The 12,133-nt window shown below is 43.6% G+C and overlaps 1 protein-coding gene across 1 annotated transcript; it reads left to right on the forward strand.

Annotated features, from left to right (window-relative positions):
- Nucleotides 1-5,370: 5,370 nt before the first annotated feature.
- LOC125516979 (MOB kinase activator-like 1A) lies at nucleotides 5,371-8,391 on the forward strand. Its single transcript, XM_048682224.1, has 7 exons — nucleotides 5,371-5,539; nucleotides 5,754-5,802; nucleotides 6,287-6,395; nucleotides 6,594-6,687; nucleotides 6,796-6,929; nucleotides 7,037-7,200; nucleotides 8,039-8,391. The coding sequence occupies exons 1-7, from the start codon at nucleotides 5,511-5,513 to the stop codon at nucleotides 8,111-8,113; spliced, it is 654 nt and encodes a 217-aa protein (XP_048538181.1). The 5' UTR covers nucleotides 5,371-5,510; the 3' UTR covers nucleotides 8,114-8,391.
- Nucleotides 8,392-12,133: the final 3,742 nt, after the last annotated feature.

Consider the following 12,133-nt stretch of genomic DNA (forward strand, 5'->3'; position numbering starts at 1 on the left):
AACAAATTGTGTCTACTCGTGCAAAGAGAACTACGCATAGACCTAGCTCATGATGCCACTGTTGGGGAACGTTGCAGAAAACAAAAAAAAATTCCTACGTTTTCACCAAGATCCATCTATGAGTTCATCTAGCAACGAGTGATCGGATGCATCTACATACCTTTGTAGATCGCGAGCGGAAGCGTTCAAGAGAACGGGGATGAGGGAGTCGTACTCGACGTGATCCAAATCACTGGAGATCCTAGCGCCGAACGGACGGCACCTCCACGTTCAACACACGTACGACCATCGTGACGTCTCCTCCTTCTTGATCCAGCAAGGGGGAAGGAGAGGTTGATGAAGATCCAGCAGCACGACGGCGTGGTGGTGGATGCAGCAGTCACCGCAGCAGGGCTTCGCCGTTCTTCTGCGAGAGGGAGAGGTGTAGCAGGGGAGAGGGAGGCGCCAAGGCTTCAGGGTGCGGCTGCCCCTCCTTCCCCCCCCTTTATACAGGCCCCCCTGGGGGGCGCCGGCCCTTGGAGATTGAATCTCCCAAGGGGGGCGGCAGCCAAGGGGGTTGGAGTACCCCCCCAAGGCAAGTGGGGCGCCCCCCCCCCACCCTAGGGTTTCCAACCCTAGGCATAGGGGGTGGGCCAAGGGGGGCGCACCAGCCCACTATGGGCTGGTTGCCCTCCCCACTTCAGCCCATGGGGCCCTCCGGGATGGGTGGCCCCACCCGGTGGACCCCCGGGACCCTTCCGGTGGTCCCGGTACAATACCGGTGACCCCCGAAACTCTCCCGATGGCCGAAACTGCACTTCCTATATATAATTCTTCACCTCCGGACCATTCCGGAACTCCTCGTGACGTCCGGGATCTCATCCGGGACTCCGAACAACTTTCGGGTTACTGCATACTTATATCTCTACAACCCCAGCGTCACCGAACCTTAAGTGTGTAGACCCTACGGGTTCGGGAGACATGTAGACATGACCGAGACGACTCTCCGGTCAATAACCAACAGCAGGATCTGGATACCCATGTTGGCTCCCACATGCTCCTCGATGATCTCATCGGATGAACCACGATGTCGAGGATTCAATCAATCCGTATACAATTCCCTTTGTCAATCGGTACGTTACTTGCCCGAGACTCGATCGTCGGTATCCCAATACCTCGTTCAGTCTCGTTACCGGCAAGTCACTTTACTCGTACCGTAATGCATGATCCCGTGATCAACCACTTGATCACTTTGAGCTCGTTGTGATGATGCATTACCGAGTGGGCCCAGAGATACCTCTCCGTCATACGGAGTGACAAATCCCAGTCTCGATTCGTGCCAACCCAACAGACACTTTCGGAGACACCTGTAATGTACCTTTATAGTCACCCAGTTACGTTGTGACGTTTGTACACCCAAAGCACTCCTACGGTATCCGGGAGTTACACGATCTCATGGTCTAAGGAAAAGATACTTGACATTGGAAAAACTATAGCAAACGAACTATATGATCTTGTGCTATGTTTAGGATTGGGTCTTGTCCATCACATCATTCTCCTAATGATGTGATCTCGTTATCAATGACATCCAATGTCCATAGTCAGGAAATCATGACTATCTGTTGATCAACGAGCTAGTCAACTAGAGGCTTACTAGGGACATGTTGGTGTCTATGTATTCACACATGTATTACGATTTCCGGATAACACAATTATAGCATGAATAAAAGACAATCATCATGAACAAGGAAATATAATAATAATCCTTTTATTATTGCCTCTAGGGCATATTTCCAACACGGAGTATGACTAATAAGCTCCACCCGTGGGGTTTAGCCTTCGGCAGCCATGTATCAGCTGACAATAGGCGAAACTTCTGCACACCAAACTGACAATTCAAGGCATAGTCCATTGTTCAGTTGTGAAGAAGTCTAATCCTCTTGGTCTAGGTGGAAGTTCAACTTAACAGTCTCCACTGAAAATACTGGTATATCCAACATTGTTTGGAACAGTCGACAAACTTATGTGCCTCGAGATCTGGTGGGGGATTGTTGGATTATGGATGGGCTTAGGCCCATATAAGACACTAATCCCTGGTTAATCTTGAGGCCCATGTATGAGATGGCAGGTGGTGGGAAGTTTAGTCCCACCTTGCTAGTTGAGGAGAGTTGAGACCCCTTTATAAGGGTTGCTCTACCACTTGCCATTGGGAGCTTGGGAAGAGGAGTGGTACACGCGCGCTCCTCCTCCTCCGCCTCCCGCCTCGCCATGCCTCGCCTCGCCTCGTCACGACGCGCGCGCGTCGCGGGTTGCGGAAATGAGTCGAAGCTTATTTTTTCCGCTCAGGGACGAACTAATTAATCAGGGATTAATTAACGAGTCGCTAACAGGTGGGCCAGTGTCCAAGACGTTGGACTGTGGGCTGACCCGCATTGCCGGGATTCGTCGACTCCCTTGCCGGGGTGTGACCCTTGCCGGGACCCGCATTGCCAGCATTCATCGACTCCCTTGACGGGAACAACAACTCCCTTGACGGGAGTGGGCCGACTCGGTCGTGGGCCTCGGGCAGGCCCACGACTTTCCCCCTTGCGGACTATATAAGAAGGCTCTGGCTAGTGAAGTAACCTAGTTCGGTTCACTCACTCCCTCTCGCGTGACCTAGCCGTCATCTACTGTTCCTCACTCTGTGCTGCCTCCGGCGATCTCATCCTGACAACCGCGTGCACGGCTGGTCGGGAGAGCAGGTGCCTCCGGAACCCTGTCGTTCGAGATCCTGCCCGGGAGAACGGCAATAAGATTTTTGGGGAGCGTCTCGACGCGACTGCTCCCGATCCGTTCCCAACTCTGTTCGCCTCTGCTTCCACTACTTCCTCTGCATCGACACCATGACCGACGACGCCGCCGCTAAGAAGAAGGCCACGGACGACGCCGAGGCTGCTGCTGCAGCCGCCGTGTTGGCCTGGCCAATCGGAGGGTATGATCTGTTCATCCCTCGTTTACTCGTACTTATGCTAGCCGTATATGTGCTGCTCATAGAAGGTTCGATTCTATATTCTGCACGTGCTACTATGCTTAGGTATCGCTATGAGATGCATACCTTTTATGCCATGTTTACTGTTTACTCGTGGATAAGTCTAATCGAAAAAGTGCTAATATTTTCAACAGATTTTGGCTCAAGCCCCACCACTGCGTGGGTCTATTCCCTGGGTTCTAGTGTGCCTGTTTCTTCATATCCATCTCTATCCAATAAAGATCAGCCGGATATTGCTCCATCTCGGAACTTATATGGTTCGTGTCCTACTCTGTTTGACCCAAATTGGGATCATCTTATGGCCTTCTTCTATGCCGGCTTCAATGGGACAGAGATCTCTTTAGTTTGCAGTTGTTGGCGTCTTCTTGTCTATATCGACATCTTCCCGACAACTGCTTCTACAATCTCATGTGTTTCAATAAGGTTGCTCCAGTTAGAACGAGACCTGAAGGCGGCAACGAGTTTTTCATTCTCACGACGCACCGCTGGTGTTTACAAAAGAAAAACGGCATTGATTTCTTTATTCATATAAAATGTTCTGATAAGGACTGATTTTATTATAAAAGAAGTCCTGATAAGGGCTGATTTTATTTATGGCCTTCAGAGGCACTGGCCCTGGATAAGACTTGGCTTCATCGTGCTAAAAGAATAAAAATGCCAGCCTGTGATGATAGCTCAACCACTGCCACTTGAACCACCAATTTCTGAAAAAAAGAACAATTTCTCAAAAGAAAAAAAAACTTAAACCACCATCTCTCAACAGCGAAAAAGAAAAGAAGAACCCCATGAAACGGAACAAAATGCAACATATAACAATAACAACATCACCACTGACATCCAGCTAGGATGATTAGCTTTGCTCCATCAGACAAACATATACGTACAACATCATCATTGTCCCAATCCTCTTGGAGTATTATACAGTTGCCCTTTTGAGTTTTGGCAACCCCATCATCATCACATAAAAAAGAAAACTGCAGACAGAAGATGTCTGAACTGGAAAACTGGCGCCTTGCTTAGCTTGCTGCATTAGCGGGCTCTGACCTGTTTTGTGTTCCATCATAATAATGGTTTAGCTAGCTGTTAGTGAGCGTGGCAATTGATTTTTGATAAAAGGGAACATTAGCGGCCTCTGACCTGTTTTGTGTTCCATCACAATAATGGCTTAGCTAACTATTAGTTAGTGTGGCAATTGATTGATAAAAAAAGAATATTGTTGCACATAAAGAGTACGCATTAGTTTTGTTTATTCAGAATCGGTACTGTTTTCGTCCAATCGAAGTATCTTCTTTCCATCTTCAGGTTTTTATACATTTGATGAGTCAAACTCATGTGCTGTCTTCTTGTTATACGATCTAATGATGGCCATGCTACTTTCTGATAACTAAATAATTTTTGAGCTAAAATCTCTCTCGGCCTCTTTCACTCATTGGATATATCCATCTGCAGAGGGAAAAAAAACATGATCGAAACTGTTGGTGTGTAACGGTGATCAGCCTGATGATCGATGAAAACAGGTCCCAATCATTAGAAAGTGCGGAGCTAAAGATTAAGTATAAGAGGCGAGGATGATGCACATAAGAAAGAAGATAATGTAGCTTATTATGTTATACTTATATATATCTTGGTATTCTTTGTTTATGACTGATTAACAAAGAAAGGCTATTCCGCTGGCCCTCCTTGACATGACTATGTTGTGTACTCCAGACAGATGCTACACACGACGACAGGCTCCAAACGACTTTCAGACGGCGCATCTCATCAAGCCGTCCGTGCATACAGCTGCACACCTGGACAACACCGTCCATTCCTCCGTCGTGCAAAGTTCGCTTGACAATCCGCATTATTTCCGAAATCTTAAAATCCGAAATAATTCCTGAATTTCGCATATTTCAGTGAGGTCCGAAATTGTTTTGTTGCCGAGATCAAAAACCTTGACTGAAAGTCTAGGAACAGAAAGTGGCTAAGACTTACGAATTCACTCATTATACCTAGGGTGTTTGTGTCTGTACTGTGTTTAAATTTAATAAAAAAAGGTATCGCAATCGTACGGAGGAGGTCCGGAGATTACTTGTATGGAAAGGCTGGATATTGCTAAGCTGTCGCTGCATCAGTGCCAACTGCCAACAAAGCAGGATTGGATTGGATTAAGCGGAAATTAACCATCAAAGGCGGCACAGCCGGACGTGAGTGGGTAACAGGACGGGACAGACGGGAACGTTTGCAACGCACGCACGCACTCACGGTGCCAGCCAGGCAGCCAGCCTCCATGCATCTATCACCGCCAGCCTGTCTCTCGCTCCACCTCTCCATCTCTCTCTCTCGGCGTACGTCAGGTATGGCATACATATATGGACTTCAGGTAGACGTCATAGCTCCGACGAAAGCTCCCTCCCTCCCTCGGATCATCTCACCGCTTCAGTTCTCGTCTCTCAAGTGCTCCGCCTTCGCCGTCGCCTTCTTCCACGCCGGCGCGCTCGCCGGCGTCTTCCGTCGTACCATGCAGAGCTTCTTCGGTCGCGCCAGCAGGTGAACCCCGGCCTAGAATAGATTAAATTCCTTATTCGATTGCTGCTTTTGATTCCTTCGTTCGCTTGGAATTCCCTTTGGTTTGTTGCTCGTCATCTTCTTGCTTCTCATGTCTCGTTTCATTCATTGATTGATTATCCACTTGTCTGAGGAAGGCCAAGGACCCAAACTGACCTTCGTTTGGCTTCCATTTGTTGTTTTGATTGGCTCGCAGGAACCAGAGGACATTCAGGCCCAAGAAGAGTGCTCCGGCAGGGAACGACGTACGGTATACCTACATATATACTTCCTTTGTTCGATGTTCGAGTTTATTAGTCCCCCTTCCATTTTGGGTCAAACTTTAACCATATACATGATTTGCTAACAAATTATAAGTGGCATGTCACAAAAGTTATACTGTTGGATTCATATTTGAAAGAAGGTTTTGATGGTACCATTTTCACTGCATATAACTCATATTTTATTAATCAAATTTATGGTCAAATTTTGACCCAAAATCCGAAGGAGACTAATAAACCGGGATGGAGGGAATACATACAAGAGCAATATATACTTTTGATAAATGTTGTCATGTGTTTTCATTATTCTCTTCGTTTAGAAAATTTTGATAAATGTTAGTCAAGTTTTGTCAAAATTCATCAAAAGGCTTCTGAATCTCTCCCTGAGATCATCATCTAACTCTACCAAAAACGAAGTTCAGTTAACAAGTTGATCGCCATATATAAATATTTGGACTGTACTACGCAGGGCATGAAGCTGAAGAGGCACATCGACGCCACCCTCGGCAGCGGTAATCTGCGAGAGGTGGTCCACCTGCCAGTTGGAGAGGATGTCAACGAGTGGCTCGCTGTCAACAGTGAGTGCATTCCCTTTTTTTCTTCCGAATGATGAAACAGTTGTCGATGAGCTGAATCTTTGTACACCTATAGGTGTCTTAAGTGTATTTGTATCCTCTTGATGCTTTATTTTGAGCCAATAAAATTCACCCTTTATTGAGGAAAAAAAGTAGGTGTCTTAACTTGTAGTACTAGTTTCTGATGACCTGCATCTCCAGCTGTCGACTTTTTCAACCAAGTGAACATCCTGTACGGCACCCTCATGGAGTTCTGCACGCCAGCTACTTGCCCCACCATGTCAGCCGGTCCAAAGTACATTCCTTCAAATCTTGGCACCTGCAGATGCAGCTAACGTATGTTATATTGTATAGGCTGTGTCACACTCTGAACTTAATGGGAAAAAAAATCGTCTTCAAACAGGTATGAGTACAGGTGGGCCGATGGAGTCAAGATCAAGAGGCCTATTGAAGTGTCCGCAGCGAAGTATGTCGAGTACCTGATGGATTGGATCGAAGCCCAGCTTGACGAAGAATCCATCTTCCCTCAAAAGCTTGGTATAACTGATTATCATTTTTAGTGTACTGATGAGAGTGCTAAAAATGATTCAGAGTTTTGGTCTAATCATGTACTCTGCTGAAAAAACGGTGGTGCATGCCAACAGGAGCTCCCTTCCCTCCAAACTTCCGGGACGTCATCAAGACGATCTTCAAGCGGCTGTTCAGGGTGTATGCGCACATATACCACTCGCATTTCCAGATGATTCTCAAGCTCCAGGAAGAAGCACATCTAAACACCTGCTTCAAGCACTTCATGCTCTTCACATGGGTAACTAACCACCCTCCACAACTTCATGACACAACATTGCATTCGTCAACAATTGCTGGAATAATTACTGTCTTGTGCCATATAATTTCGTGGGAATTGATAGAAGATAATAAGTGTCCTCTCGGCAAAGAACTACTCTCTCCGTTCACAAATTTAAGATGTTCTAGTTTTTGTGAATCGCATGTATATATATAGACATGTTTTGGTGTGTTTGTTCACTCATTTCAGTATGTATGTAGTCCATATTGAAATATCGAAAACACCTTATATTTGTGAACGGAGGGAGTAGAAGAGAAGCCATACAGTACTCAAAACTAAGTAAAGTAGCCTGTAGAATAGAATCACATCATACACTAGTTTTGCAGCATGGATATGATGCTAAGTTATGGTCTGTGACTTAAATTTTGGAGCAAAGAGATTCAGTACTTCAGCTTTCCAGTATGGCTGCCTTTAGTACCAACCTCTCCTATCATGGAATGCAAAAGAAGGGAGTTAATTTCCTTGTAGTCTGGTTCGACGATTCTAAATTATAGTATCCAATCTCTTGATTCAGATCATTTCTTTAGAAAGCTGTGGTCAATCATTATGCACACAAAGGCATCCTGCCTATTCTTAAGAAGCACACCGCAAACATTATTAACTAGTTATAATGGTTTGCTGATTGCTCTATCGACTAGAATTTGTCAATTTAGATTGCCTCCTCATGATTAGTATTATTATTATTTCAGCAGCATACCACTTTACATCTCTCGAGTCTCAAACAAATTTTTCTGTAATCGAGTGCCTCATAGGGTCCAATCATTACAATTACTTATTGTTGGCCTTATTTGTTTGGCAGGAATTTCAGTTAATCGATAGGGCAGAGCTAGCTCCTCTCAGGGAGCTGATCGAGCCCATATTAGTTGGACACTAGCCGAGAAGACAATTGGAGCTTTGTTTCAAGAATTGATGAGGCAAAAGTGCAGAGACATCACTTTTTGTTCCTTTTTAAGTTAGTTAGTTTCCCCAGCTTGTTCATGCGCACAATTGCGTTTCTGTTTTTGTGATGATGTTAGGCTTGGATATGGACTACCTTCATCTACATTTTAGAGATAGGTTAGCCAGTGCTCGTGTATATACTCAAGACTCTCCCAAGCAGGTGTTGATTGCATCATGGCAATTTGTTCATTTCGACGGATTGTCATTTGATCCTGGGAATTTCTCTTGGTTGGGTTATGTGCGATAGCCAAATTTATCGTTTCCTAAAAAGTCTGAGAAAGAAAACAGTTATCAGGGTGGCACCTCCCAAGCAGGAACGTTGGAATGACTTTCAATAATCAAGTGATAATCCAATAACATTTCCTGTGTTTGCAAATGAAAAATTCATTTCAAACTTAATAAGTAGGCAATTGAGTGCAAGTTTTTAAAACCCAAACCACCAAACTTTTTCGGTTTACAAATGTTGTTCCTAACAATTAGACACTGAAGACCAGTACATGTTTCCTCTACAACACGGCAAAAGCCATCTATTTTTTTAGCACTCTTTTGGGGATCCTAAATACAGACATGAAGTAGGTGGCTAGAGAGCTGAGGACGACAGATAATAGGATTAGCATGTCCTCTTTGGACAGCAGTTTAGCCTTCCACCCAACAGATATGTGCAACATTTTTCTAGGATTGGTAGAAAAGGTGTCCGCCAATAATCGAATAGGCGAAAGCAGCAATCCTAGGTAGATTTGAGGGAAGGCCCACACATGGCAGCCAAGAATATTAGCTATTGAGCTTTGCCTAGTCGGTGGGGTGGGGTGGGGGGGGGGGGGGGGGGGGGGGGGGGGGGGGGATGCATAGGTACGAACGTTGTTTTATCTGGTGAAGTGATCTAGGATATCCTTTAGGGTAGTTGCAGGTGAAGCCTCAACAATTATGAGAGTATAGTCGGCATACTGAAGCATAGTGTGTGGTAGGTTGGGCGGGGGGAGATTGGGTGGTGCAGAGATAGAGGGTGCGGATTTTGGCGGACTAGCCATTGGAGAAGGTCTGCGACAATGATGAATAGATATGATGATAGCGGGTCCCCTTGTCGTAGGCCAAGTTTTGCAGTTGATCCAATGCACCGGTACTCCACTAAGTAAGATTGTTGTTTTCCTAGTTGAAAGGATATTATTGATCCAAGAGCAGAATTGTCAATTGTGTAGGGAAATCTCTTATGAGGATGATTGCGGAGAGGGATGACCATGAGAGAGAGAGAGAGAGAGATAAAAACTTTTCAAAAGTCTAACTTTAGGCACATAGTGTTTTGGCACTAGTATTTTTTTTTAGAATGACAGGAGTTGATGATGTTGGTAGCATATAAAAAAATTTCTGCAATATTCCTCTCAGATATGAAACCCGTTTGGTCACCATGAAGAGTACTGGGATTAGGGGCTTAAGAGGATTGGTTAGGACATTGGCGACAACTTTAACTCAACAGTTTTACAAGGAGAAAGGCCGATATGTGCTTGGTTAATCTTGTTATTTGTGCATTGAGGTAATAGAAGTCGGAGAAGAAATGCCTGATAAAGTATTTTAAGATGTCTGAACTGGAAATTGGAGCATTATTGATTAAAAAAACTGGCGCATTGCACAGCCTGTTTTTTTTTAAACGGAGCCTGCTTTTTTGGGGGGACCATGCTAGCCCTCTTTCGATTTAATCAAACGGAAATACATTAGTTCTAGAGTTTAAACATGGGACCAGAAAGAAGGAAAAGCAAGTTCAATGCACTGCTAAAAATGCCACTGCACACGACCAATATTGGAATGTACACTATGGGCGAAAACCTAGACAACACCAAAACAAAAACAAAAAACTTAGCCTGCTGTATTAGCGGGCGCTGACCTGTTTAGTGTTCCATCACAATAATGGTTTAGCTAGCTGGCTGTTAGTGTGGCAATTGATTGATAGAAAAAGAGCGTTAGCGGGCTCTGACCTGTTTGTGTTCCATCATAATAATGGTTTACCTAGCTGTTTGGCAATTGATTAATAAATAAAAAAAGCATTGTTACAGGTAAAGAGTACACCCTGGTTTTGTTTCTTCAGAATCAGTAATGTTCTCGTCCGGTTGGAGTATCTTCTTTCCTCCTCTAGATTTCTTTGTTTAGTTTTCTATATACTCCTTCCGTCCCATAATATAAGAGCGTTTTTTACACTACTATGAAACGGAGGGAATACATTTGAGTCAAGCTCATGTGTATATATCTGCAGAGGACAAAAACATGATGCAAAATATTGGTGCAAACGGTGACGACCTGATGAGTGAGGAAAACAGGTCCCAATCATTAGAAATTGCAGACCTGAAGATTAAGTATACGAGTCGATGATGCTGCACATAAGAAAAAAGATAGTGTAGCTTATTATATTTCTTTTATATTTGGATTTCTTTATTTATAGCTGATCAACAAAGGCCGTTCAGGTGGTCCTTCCTTGAGACGACCTTGTCATCCACTCCATTTCTGCCATAGTGGTTGGTGTGTTTGGGGCACCTAGGTGTCTGGGCATCTAGCTGGTTTTTCATTAATGCCTCGTGGATTCAAACTCATTAAATTTTGCATGCAAGATTTTCCATATGTGATACTAGCACGCATGCATTTGTTTCCAAACAATACATACATTCATAACTTCGCTTCCATGCACGATCGTCCTTTATTCTTTCCAAAATAAAAATATATACCTCAGTACAGACGAGATGCTTGATATACCCAAGGTACGGTAGATAGAAATGATATACCAAAGAAAAATGCAACATCAAAGGACATACGTGTGGAGTACTGATGGAGATACATGGTACGTTGGGCTCAAAGGATATACGTAGGTATCACATACTCTCCACTATGTATGAAGAACTGGTGGAGATACACGATGTTGGGCTCCACATACGTATGGTCTCATACTGTGGGTATATAATACCTTGTAATTTTCTTAAAGGTCTTAAACATGTGTGGGTATATGATACCTTCAATTCTTAAAATATTTACATTGAGTCGCAAGTTTTTGTATGGACGTTATATTCTATTCCCGCAAAAAAATGGACGCTATATCCTAATTATTGGATAGCCGTTTTTTATGATATATTCATCGTACGTATCACATACTCTCTACTGTGTATAAAGAACTGATGGTTATATCATTATTTATTTATTGTGTTGTTTAATAATTTCTAGACATGTCTATAGTTTTGCTAGTTTTCTTGTTATATCAATTTTTATATATTTTTAAATATGGCAACTGTTTATTTTTTGTGGTATATTATTGCTAGCTATGTCACATATCATGGGTAATTTTTTTTGGAATATGGTTTATGGGTATGTCACACTTATTTACTTTTATAATGTAAAATGCATTGGATATGACATACCCACAATATTTCAAAATATTTGTGGGTATTCGATTCCGTGGAATGCTTTTCTAAAGTGACAAAGAACACATTGCATTTTTGTTCGATAGTTTTCTAATAGGTATTTGATACTAAAAGCGGAAAATGTTTCTGCCATGAGTCAACTGTGGGTATGTGAAATTTATGGATATGCATGAGATATTTTGTCTAATATGTGAACTATGAATTATTCTTCTTGAACACATTACTACCATTTGTTTAAATTAGATAATCTTCTCTACTACTATTAAAAGAGCAAACATAATTTCCTCTAAAGTCACACAACAAATTGTATACGGGATAACCAGAACTTTTGGATCAAATCAATTTAAACGCATCTGACTGTCCGTATTAGATCAATAGTCTGCCACCGAAATCAACGTCTCAGATCAAATGTTCTGCCAAGCAGACGCCCTGGTTTGCCAATCGTCCGCGCTCGCATCCCTCTAATCCGCACGGCCCTCCCTGATTTGCGGAACGCAGTTAGTGCGTGACACGATATCCTTAACAACCGAAGTTTTCCTTTTTTCTCTCGATCTCTTTCT

Source organism: Triticum urartu, chromosome 6, assembly GCF_003073215.2.
Source record: "Triticum urartu cultivar G1812 chromosome 6, Tu2.1, whole genome shotgun sequence".
Lineage (NCBI taxonomy): Eukaryota > Viridiplantae > Streptophyta > Magnoliopsida > Poales > Poaceae > Triticum > Triticum urartu.

Coding starts and splice junctions, on each gene's coding strand:
- LOC125516979 (XM_048682224.1), top strand. CDS start 5,511: ATGCAGAGCTTCTTCGGTCGCGCCAGCAG. Junction 6,688..6,795: donor ACCATGTCAGCCGGTCCAAA/GTACATTCCTTC, acceptor GTCTTCAAACAG/GTATGAGTACAGGTGGGCCG. Junction 7,201..8,038: donor ACTTCATGCTCTTCACATGG/GTAACTAACCAC, acceptor TTTGTTTGGCAG/GAATTTCAGTTAATCGATAG.